Consider the following 11,275-nt stretch of genomic DNA (forward strand, 5'->3'; position numbering starts at 1 on the left):
CATTATTTTGAAAATAATGCATTCTTTTTGGTTTTTTCACACTTTCTGTATATTTGGATTTTGCATAACCCATTTTACAATACCGGGTGAAGAAGATGAGAAAATCGGATCCTTATCAATTCATTTTCATTAAAACCATATCGTGTATGATTTGAATTAAATGGACTTAGGGTTTGTCAAACATGTAAAATATATGCAGATTCTATTATTAACTAAATAATATGGGTTATTTAATACGTAATAAAATAATAAAAGTATTAAATTAACTAATTATTTAGTTGCTTATTTAGCTTTTGTTAATTATTAATTAATAGCTACTATAAAATTAACTACTATCATTATATTTTAAACTACTATAATAATTATATTAATAAATAACATAGTTATAATTAATTTTTTTAAATTTATTTCACTTTTACTTCTTGGGGTGCAACTTGGGTGGGTTGGGTTATCAAAACCTAACCCTATGTCTCAAACCTCAAGTTCAGGCTTAGCCCAATTCAAGGTTAAAAAGTTTATTAATCTATTTGGGCTTTAGCATGTTAAGCTTTGTAGTCCAACTTTAAGGTAGAATATATTGATAATATGTAAATATATATATTATCATAAAATGTTGGATGAACTCAGATTGGATTGAATTAGGTTTGATCTATCCGATGCCTCAATTCAGGTCCAACTTGAGTTAACGTTAAAGCTTGAGTTTTTTGGCCCAAGCCTAACTTTGAAGTTTGATAATCTCAAGCATAACCTATGCAAAAGATTTGGTTGACCCGGATCGAACTCAAATTAAACCCACCCAAATTACACCACTAATTTGTTTTGTCTCAAATTCTTTTAACAAAGCTAAAGCTCATACACCGAGTCCCCCCTAATATAAAAGGGTCTATTAATTTGTTTAAAATAGATAGAAGGGTATAAATGTATAATTCCTCTAAACTACTAAAGGGAGAAATTTGAAGAGGTTAAGGCACGCCAGATGAACACAACGCATGTTCCATAAATACCCGCGACCAATATATGAAATGATTCAAAAATCAAAATAAGTTTGTTAAACAGCTGTCCGATTAATTATGGAGTAATTCATTCACGAAAGGGGGTAGGGAGTTCACATCAGCGCCCCACAAGACGCGCCCCACTATACATCCTAACTGTAAACTGTATACTCAAAAGTGGAAACATGATGTTTTCAATGCACGCTGACATGTGTAAGTGGGGCTCAATAATTTCGAGGGTAGGGATTTGCTATCAATTTACCCACGGAACACTGTCCCAATAAGCTACTGCAGCCGCACAATGGTAACATCTCCTGTACCATTCATGAAGAGATATTCCCATTGTGCGACTGTAACGAGTGTTGGGACAACATTAGTAGCGTTTATTGGTAAATGGTAGCAGATCTGATCTCTCACGAAAGGTGCCTGCTAGATCCGGTTTTGATCATGTATTTATTTGCTGTGTACACGCGTCCCTTGAACCTTCAACTGGTTCGACCGTTCGAGACATCTGAAATTTTCGAACTAAACCGACCGCACCGCATACAGCGATCCCAGAACCAGAACCAGAACTCAACAAGCGAGATTTGGCGACTTGAATGGAACCGCTAAATTTGTAATTGTAGCTCTAGAAATTCTGTTGAAGATGATGGCTTCGAAGCTCTCCCCTGCATTCTTTACATGGTTCATCTTGTTAACTTGTTTGTTCTTCTTCTACCTCTACTCCTCCTTTCTTCCTTTTTACTCTCTCTCTCCAACCCCAATGCAGTCTCTGAAATCCCCACTTAAAGAATCCCAGAAGAATCCACAGTTAGAGCGAAGACACCCTTCTCCAATTTGCAACTTGTTTAGGGGGCATTGGGTTCGAGATCCAAGTTACAGACCCATCTATGACGAAAACTGCCCTTTCCATCGCAACGCTTGGAATTGCTTAAGGAACAAGAGAGATAACATGGAGGAGATCAACTCGTGGAGATGGGTGCCTGAAAATTGCACTTCTACGCGGATCGATCCCGTTGCATTTTTGGACTTGATGAGGAATAAGAAAATTGGGTTTATTGGCGATTCTTTGAACGAAAATTTCTTGGTTTCGTTTCTTTGCATTCTCCGGGTGGCAGATGAAGGTGCAAAAAAATGGAAGAGGAAAGGGGCTTGGAGAGGCGGGTACTTCCCCAAGTTTAATGTCACGGTTGCTTACCATCGGGCTGTCTTGCTCGCCAAATACGAGTAAGAAAATTGGTTATATTCGTTTCATTTCGGGTTCCACATTCCTTTGTTGATTGTTTACCTGAAACATTTTTTTCTTGATTCAATTGCATTCAAAGTCCATCTTGTGCTGTCTATTTGGGTCTTTATATTTTTCAAATCCCGAGAGGTGTGCATCGAATAAAAGAGGATTGGTATTAATATGGTAATCGTATTTGGAACTGAGGTAAAAATTAATGCAGAGAACCAAGTAGTTGTACCACCATGTTTTCCAATAGAAAGTATGAAGTTAAAAAATGGATGAGCAAGAATCAGTAGAGCCCAGGGAGGCCATTGGTGGTTGCTATTGCAGTATTTTTTCAATTTTATTTCATTATTACTTTTTCTTGTTAAGTATTATTTTATATCATAGTTTTAAATAATTAATTAATTACTAATTTCATTAAAAGGATTTTAGGTAAGGGAATTCGGATTTCGTCCTCACAAAATCTGTCCTCATAGCACTTGCAGCCAAGGTTTAAAATGTGGATGTCCGTGGAAATGTCGGCCATCCAAATATAAGAAGCATGTTGGAAATATCGTATGGAAATATTGTAAATATCATAGACATGGTGGAAATAGTGTAAAATATGCAAAACATAGAATGACATTTTATGAAATGATAAAAGATGCATAGGCACACCTTTTTAAATCACTATCTTGTTCTAAATCATTAAACAAAGCTAAGAAACTAAGGATATGGACAAAAGAATATCAACCCATTTAAGGATCTCACCTAACAGCTTAAGCTTTTATTAGGTTGAATGGTTTTTTGAGATGGCATCAGAGCCACTTTGACCAAGTGGTCTAGTGTTCGATCCTCATTACCCCCATTATAATTAATTAAGTTTCAGCACAAGGTATGGGTGGGCCTATGCTTGTTCACACTTGAAGCCCAATGGTCTTTTGTGTGAGGGGGCGTGTTAGAGAATATCAACCTATTCAAGGACCTCACCTAACAGCTTAAGCTTTTAGGTTGAATGGTTCTTTGAGAAGAGTTTCATAATAGAATGTGTTAAAGCAAAATTTAAACTCATAGAAAATGTAAATGATTGTTATAGATCAACCATATAATCTATTACACAAACAAAAAATTAATATTTAACTTCATGTTTGAAATGAATATTGAACTAGCTAGCTCAAGGTGGTTATCATGTAAGTTAGGCGTAAAATAACATTGTTACTTCACATATCTGGAATATGTCACCAACTTATGTTATAATACTCTTGGACTCCACAAAGTACTAGTAGTGTTCATTTGGGAATATGTCGATTCCAATAAAATTTCATGTCACTACCCATGGAAGTGGAAATGGAAATATGTTGTGGAAACTATTTCCACATAGTGCTGGTAGTGTTCATTGGGAAAATGTTGATTCCCGTAAAATTTCGTGTCGCTAACTATGGAAATGGAAATATGTCGTGGAAATATTAGGGAAATTAGGGAAATTTTAAACCATGTTGCAGCCATGTATTGGGAATATCTCCCTATGAATAGTGTATATATATATATATATACGGAGATGTTCCCAATGCATGGCTGCCAGCGCTGTGGGAACGAAATCCCGAACTCTAGGTAAGGGGGCTAAACCTTTAGTTATAGATTTTATGGAAACTTTTTCACTTATTGTTTCTAGATTGATTAAGTTCATAGTTCTTCATATTCAGCACCTTAAAAGTTGTTATATGAATTAATGTTTTTGCATGATAATTTATGATGGTTGTGTAGACTTATAATCTTAGGAATTAATTGGTTAAGATAGGATTCTCACTTGATCTGTTATCTTTCAGACTGTTGGTTGATATTAAGGATTTAGAGTGAGACTAGGGCAGGAATGTGGATCTTTGGTGGTGAAAAAAATTAGAGCTAGCATGGGGAGTGCGAATGGGATATGGTTAGCCCATTTAGGGTGACACATGTGATCAGGCCAACCAGCAGAGATATTTAACAGGGCCACATGACTCTATCTTACTATTTTTAACTTGCAATTCTGGTCCTTATTAAGCTTCCATCAAGCAGACAAGTCTCCTTGGGTATATATAACATATTCTATTGTTAAGATAAATTGAGATTTATTTTTGATAAGCAAGATAAATTAAGACTTTAGACTGCACAGCTTCTATCTCCAAGAAATAATGCAATTGCCCCAAGTCCTTTATATAGAAGTTTTAATTCCAGCAGCAATATCTCCCCTTCAAATAACAGAATCAATATACACAATGAAATGTTCATACCCGTTGTATTTTCTTGTCTGAAAAGAATGCTAAGCTGCCCTATCCTGTTCAAAAATAGAAAGTATGCCACTTTCCAAATTCAAAACTTATTAGTTGAGTCTGAGATCCACAATAAATATAAGGTACAACCTTACTATAAAAGTAGATTGATGTAATGTAAAATAGTAATGTCTTAATTGAACAGAAGAAAATGAAGCTGAAAAAAAAAACAAAATAATCTCTAATATAACAATTCAAACCTACTAAAGTTAGAGAAAACAAAGCAGCCAATTCTAGCACAGCAAGTACCTCATTCCCTTAAATCCTTGGCTGGTCTGGCAATTTTCTAGCTGATAGCTTGGCTTGAGTAGGTAGTAGTCCTTTTTTGGGGGCTTTGCCTCCTAGGTTTGTATTGTTGGAGGTTTTTTTGTTGTAGAGCATTTTGGGAGATGATGATGATCTATTTGTTGGTTTGTCCCTCTGATTTTAGGAGGAATCCGTATTGCATTTTCTGTTCTTTTCAAAATATTCTTAAGAATTTTTTCTGTCTCCAAGCAGCAGCAATAACAACAACAGTGAATCTAGCAATATAACTAGAAATTAAAGGAGGTTTTGGATATCTCATTATTAAATTGGATCCATGGAAGTCACTATCTGGATGGTAATAAGGGGTCTCCACTAAGGTGCAACAGCCCTTGTGACCCATCTTTGAAAGGCTATGACTTTGAGTATGACTATTGCATTTTTGTGAAACTTCATCCATGAAATCTTTTAGGATTGTAGGCTAGCCTATTGAGTTCTGCAATAACCAGCTAAGGGGATATGGAGTTGTGATTTTCTAGTCCATGGGTGGTATGTCTTTGGTAAAAGTTTGACTTCTGAAAAAGGCACCTGAAAGGGTTCATCCGGGCCTTTAATGTCTACTGGTCAATTTTGGCTTGAATTACTTAAGGATTATTTGCTTTTAGATAGTTGGATTTTTTTTTTTGGTTTTAACATGGGCCCAGTGGTAACTTAGAGAAAGCTGGATTATTAAAACCAAATCATTTAAACAATTTTCCAATCCTTAATGCTCTTCAGATCAGATTGCATAGATTTTTGCCTACAAAAATGTGAAGGGACTAAGGTGCTGTTTGTTTTTTTATTGCACTCAGTTGAGTCACACTTGGTCTACTCTGTACATTAGGTTTTATTTGTAGTCAGATTAGTGAGTGCTTTTTGAAACTCAATGTTACATCTTAATAGGAATCTTGACTTGGATTTTGCGCTTTTGGAAATTTCGTATATGAAAATTTACATGTTGCTACTGTTTATGTGAAGGTGGCACCCTGAGAAGCAGTTAAATCTGACAGGTCAAGATAGATTGAAGGGGATATACCGAGTAGATGTTGATATTCCTGCAGATGATTGGGTTGAAGTCACAAAATTTTATGATGTATTGATATTCAATACTGGACACTGGTAATGAATTCAATTCTCTTTTTTGCTACTTCTCTATTTTTCTTCATTTTTTTGTCTAATACCATAGCTCTGTTGTGTCAAAAAAAAAAAAAACTGAAGCATTTCACTCAACTTGTTATTCATAAGCAAAAATTGAGCAAATTTGGGTATTCCTGAATTAGTGATGACTAGTTATAGATCTATTTACTGAAATTTTGGAGAGGTTATGGGTTCCAACATTGTAGAGACCCAAAGCTGAACTGGAAGGTAATTAGCAATACACCAATAAGTCTCAGTACTTCATTTTTTTTTTTTTTTCATTAGGGCTTTCAATGAATTGAATCATGATACAGATTTTGGACCAGGTTAGGCCAGATGTGAGCAAAAGCAGAGTAAATTTTGGGGATACCTAAATTATTAGGCAACAATTCATAGAATTATTTGCTGATCAAACATTGAACAGACCTGAAGCTGAAAAAATGGTGCTTAATGATGTAATAGCAAGCTTCAATCTGCTCTTATTAGGGCTGTCAATGAATTGAATTGTGATACATCTGATCAGATTAGGCTAGCTGTGGGTCTTAAGTGGCATACTTATACCAGGATCAAATTCTGATTTTCTTGATTGGTAATTGATTATATACTTTATATAATCAAGAGAACAAGTGAAATGCAGATACAAGGGCTTGACTCTCTCCAAAGATGAAATCAAGGGCTATCCCACTACACAACTCTCCCACAGAAACAATGAGTTCCAAACAGAAAACCCATTAGACCCTTAATCCAGGGGTTAGACCCAAATACATATCTTGTTCATCAATTTACTCTAGTGAAAGAACTTACTCATCTCTGGACCCATCTGAACAATCTGTCATATTATTGGCCAAGCATCTGTCTTCCTAAATGAAGTGATGCAGTTGATATGGTTCTTGAGTAACTTCATCTTCCTTCTTATTACTTGTGACATGAGAACTTTCTAGGTTTTCTGCATCTCTAGTCTAGGATAGTTGTTCCAGATGAATACAGACAAGAGTCATCTAATGGCCTAGGCTATGATAGCTTAATACAGATAAGACCTCCCAGTGTGCGTATGCATGACTCTAAACTGTTTTAGGATTCTAAGAATTAAGAATTTAAAGAGGTTTTAGAAGGTAAATTTTGAAGAACATAAGCAATAAATTACCAGCTCGTGTATCATCATCTTATTATGTCTGAATAAATTACCATTCATTTATCAAAAAAAAAAAAAAGAACATAAGCAATAAATGACTAGACTGATTAGTGAACAAATAGAATAGTGATTTGGAAGTAGAAATAAGGTCTGTGGTTGAGAGAAATCAGAATTGAGGTGAAACAGATAGAAGGAAAAGAAAGAATAAAGACAAAGAAAGAAAAGGGTAGTTGAGAAGTCTTACCTTAATCCTGTACAATGTCTTGAGTTTTATGAGTTTTGGACAAGAAGTTAAAAATGGTATCTCTCCATTGAATTTATGGCATTGCACAACACATCAATACAATTGCAAAGACAAATCTATCACAGTCTTGAGTTCTTGTGCTCCAACCAAATTGCAATTGAACAACCAAAAAAAACAACATATAAAGAGCAGTTTGGATTTTTCAGTGGAGTACTTGGATGCTTGCATTGTATTCTGGGCATCTCACTCTTGCTCGAGCCTTGTTGTTAAACCTGATGATCTGACATATTGGGTCTGCCAACGTTGGTTCTTGGTATTTCAATCACTTTTTCTGGGTCTTTTTGGTGTTCAAACTGTAATGAATTCTCTTAAGAACTGTCTTCTTATGTTGTTATGGACTTTGAACCAGGTGGGGCTTTGATAAATTTCCTAAAGAGACACCTCTTGTATTCTATAAGAATGGGCATCCTATACTTCCACCACTCGGAATATTAGATGGGCTTCAAACTGTTCTTGAGAGTATGGTCTCTTATATACAAAGGGAAGTCCCTTATGGGACCCTTAAATTCTGGCGTTTGCAGTCCCCAAGGCATTTTTATGGTGGTGAGTGGAATCAGAATGGTAGTTGCCTGTTCAACAAGCCTCTTGAAGAGGACCAGGTATGAATTTTCATATCTTTTCTACTATAAAGCAAATATTCTTTCTACTGATAAAGAAGCATTATCTTTATGAGAAAGGTTTTCTCCTCATGCCATATCAGATTCATGTACAAGGTATTCAAAGCTTCACACATGAAATGTGGTTGTCAATCTGTATCCTTGTCCTATTTTGCAAATTTGATTGACCAAACATCCACATCCCAAAACTTGTTCTGTTCGAACAAGGATACATTTATATCCAGCTCATAGAATTATAGGCTTTCCCATTGTTGACCACACTCCAATATTTATATTGTACTGTCAACCAACTGTTGGATCAAGAGCCTTTTTTACCACACTCCAATATTTACATTGTACTCCATCAATGCTTTCCAATAATCCTATTCCTATCTACTAAGTTGCAAATTCAATATTTTACTCAATATGCTTCAGAGATGAATATGCCAAAGCAATTTTGAATCTCCTTTTAAGTATTGATGCTGCCTCACCATAGAATACCTACATTACAATAACAAATTGCAGACATCTCTTGGGCAGTTCTCTTTCTTGTAAAATGGTGTATATTCCACAATGTAGTGGCGCTGCTTTATCTCTTGTATGAGATAGTCTTTGTCTTTGTCTTTGTCTTTGTCTTCTCTGTCTCATGATTAATGCTCTCTCTCCTAGGCAGTTTAGATATGTAATATTCCAGGAAAAACTGCAATGGTTCTTTGCCTTAGATTAATATTAACAGAATAAATTCTTGTCTTCTGCAGTGAAAAAAAGAAAAGAAAATGTTGCAGAAGTTCATTGTTTATACAATTAGGGTTGTTGAAAAGATGAGAGTTTCATGTTGGTTTTTTCCGATAAATCTATAAAAGTTTCATGCCATATCCAGTACAAGTTCCCTAGTGTTTGGATGGCAATTTATGACCAGATAGACACATAGGAACCAGGGGTTGGATGTTTGTTTTACAATTTCATCATACTGAATAAAGACTATGATTTGGTTGCATGCTACCAAGAATGCAAGTACCAGGTTGTGTGCCTGGATTCTAAGCATCTGAAAAAGTGAAGGCCACATTGTGTGGCTCTTACTTGCATAAAACTGAAAAGCTATGTAAATTAAGTAGGAAATATTTCATTATCTTTATTTGATTTTGTTTGAGATATGTACTGATGTCCATACAGCTTGACACATGGTTTGATCCAAGGAACTCAGGATTCAACAAAGAAGCAAGACAAGTGAACCATCTGATTGAGAAGGCATTACAGGACACAGATATCCAGTTGCTAGACCTTACCCATTTGAGTGAATTTAGAGTAGATGCCCATCCTGCAATTTGGCTAGGGAAGAAGGATGCAGTAGCTATTTGGGGTCAGGATTGCATGCACTGGTGCCTTCCAGGTGTCCCAGACACATGGGTTGACATCTTGTCGGCAATGATTCATCGTGGCTTGGAAATTGTGTGATTCATGGAAGAGAAAACAATGGTTATCAGGTTGGTTAAGTTTGGAGTTCGAAGAGCACCATTTAGAACTTAATTTCTCCAACAACACTTTCTAACCATTTTCTTTTAATAGAATTTTATGGAGTTTCTGACCAGCTGATCTTCCATGTATAACCAGAATTTTTCTCTGTTTGTTTTCTGAAGAATGAAAATGAATTTATTAGGGCCATCTTTTCCTGCACATGAGATTTTGCCATGTATTGCAGTGGACTTGTATTATAAAATAAAGCTAAAGGAACATGGAACACACAGAGATACCTGTATATTTTAACACACCTCCATTCTAGGACAGTACAAATAATATTGGCATAGTTTGGTTTTTCACTTGATCTTTATTGTGGGTTTGTTAGTGCTCTCTAGGTTGGTTGGGTGATGTTTAAACCATGATAGTTCCAAAAATACTAGCACATCTTCTTACCTCCTGTTTTTCTTTTCTGATTGAGACCACACTATTACCACAATACTTGCTAGTCATTTTTGGCACTTTAAATTTTTCTGGTGAAAAATACTTTGAGGAAAAACTATATTAAAGCTGGAGCTTTTTTTTTTTTGATAAATCTATTAAAGCTGGAGCTTTCCTGTCCCAGTTTCTTTTTTATTATTTGCATGTTGGACATTAGCCTGATTTGCAATAATTTATAAACCACTCAATGCAGACACCAGAGTCAGTTATGGAACAACCTCACTAAAATATAAAACTTTGATTTTGCAATATACAGGAAAGGTATTGCACTAGGTCAGCCTTGTTTAGAGAGAGCAAGTTGTTCTTAGTGGAGGAGTCAAGCGGTTCATGGCATTACCAAGGATTAAGTTATAACATCTCTCGTGCAAGGATGTTTTCTCCAGGGTAAAGGTAAGCTGGTTATCCAAAACGTTCATTGATTTGGACTCTGGATATTCTTATTATTATATGCCTAAATAACCAATTTAATGGGTTGTTTTTTATGATGAGTTAAGCCCTGATATGATGTTTCTTTCAGATGATTGATTCCATGATCTCACGAGAAGCATCTTTGCATTTGATATTTTGATGTTCAAATCAATTTAGGCAATATTGAAGCTTCACACATGGCGAATCCTTTTCTTACGCACAGATTTTTTTTTTGAAATCCCATTTCTGAGGGGGATTGCAGTCCAAAAATCCCATTTTTTTTCACCCAATCTGAAGTGGGGATTATCAAGTTGAGGCAGTGATATCGACTTTCATCTCATGTTTAGGTTTCTCAATTAAATTTGATGGTGATATGTATCTTGCCACTAAATTATGTACTGAAAGTGTTTTTCCACGTTATGCTATTAGTATTAGGCCTCCTACTACCTAACCCACCTTTTTTCTTTGTTTAAATATCATCATCATCATCATCTAAGCCTTCTTCCAACCATATGGACTTTGTTTAACTATAGATGTTACAAACAAATATATTATAGATCTAATGATTGTACTATATGACATTTTCTTTGGCAAAGTTGACAACATTTTTTGTTTTCCCCGGTTAATCATTTTATGTCTAATATATTATCATCATCATCATCATCATCAAAGCCTTGCCTCATCAAATCTCAAATGATGTTTAATGGGTTCAATGCATTCAGATTGTTTTGAAAACACACACTACTGTCAAGGTGACAGGTAGTGCCCTTCATCATTACCATGGGGCACTAAATAATCCCAATTCATCCCTTAGAGTGGAAATCCGGATTTCATCATCTTAGACTCTTGATACAGCTACAATTTTAGTTTCTAATAATGCATCCCATTTAGTGAATTTCTCTTTGGATTCAATCATGCGGTTGTTACTACTTACTAGTTAGATATCTCT

At 35.4% G+C, this 11,275-nt stretch overlaps 1 protein-coding gene across 1 annotated transcript; it reads left to right on the forward strand.

Moving 5' to 3' along the window:
- The first annotated feature begins 1,515 nt into the window (after nucleotides 1-1,515).
- On the forward strand, nucleotides 1,516-10,886 carry TBL12 (trichome birefringence-like protein (DUF828)). Its single transcript, XM_010256352.3, has 6 exons — nucleotides 1,516-2,219; nucleotides 5,772-5,912; nucleotides 7,716-7,965; nucleotides 9,136-9,446; nucleotides 10,175-10,308; nucleotides 10,436-10,886. The coding sequence occupies exons 1-4, from the start codon at nucleotides 1,639-1,641 to the stop codon at nucleotides 9,415-9,417; spliced, it is 1,254 nt and encodes a 417-aa protein (XP_010254654.1). The 5' UTR covers nucleotides 1,516-1,638; the 3' UTR covers nucleotides 9,418-9,446; nucleotides 10,175-10,308; nucleotides 10,436-10,886.
- Nucleotides 10,887-11,275: the final 389 nt, after the last annotated feature.

The sequence above is a fragment of the Nelumbo nucifera genome, chromosome 5 (genome assembly GCF_055504915.1).
Source record: "Nelumbo nucifera cultivar China Antique chromosome 5, China Antique-T2T, whole genome shotgun sequence".
Taxonomy (NCBI): domain Eukaryota; kingdom Viridiplantae; phylum Streptophyta; class Magnoliopsida; order Proteales; family Nelumbonaceae; genus Nelumbo; species Nelumbo nucifera.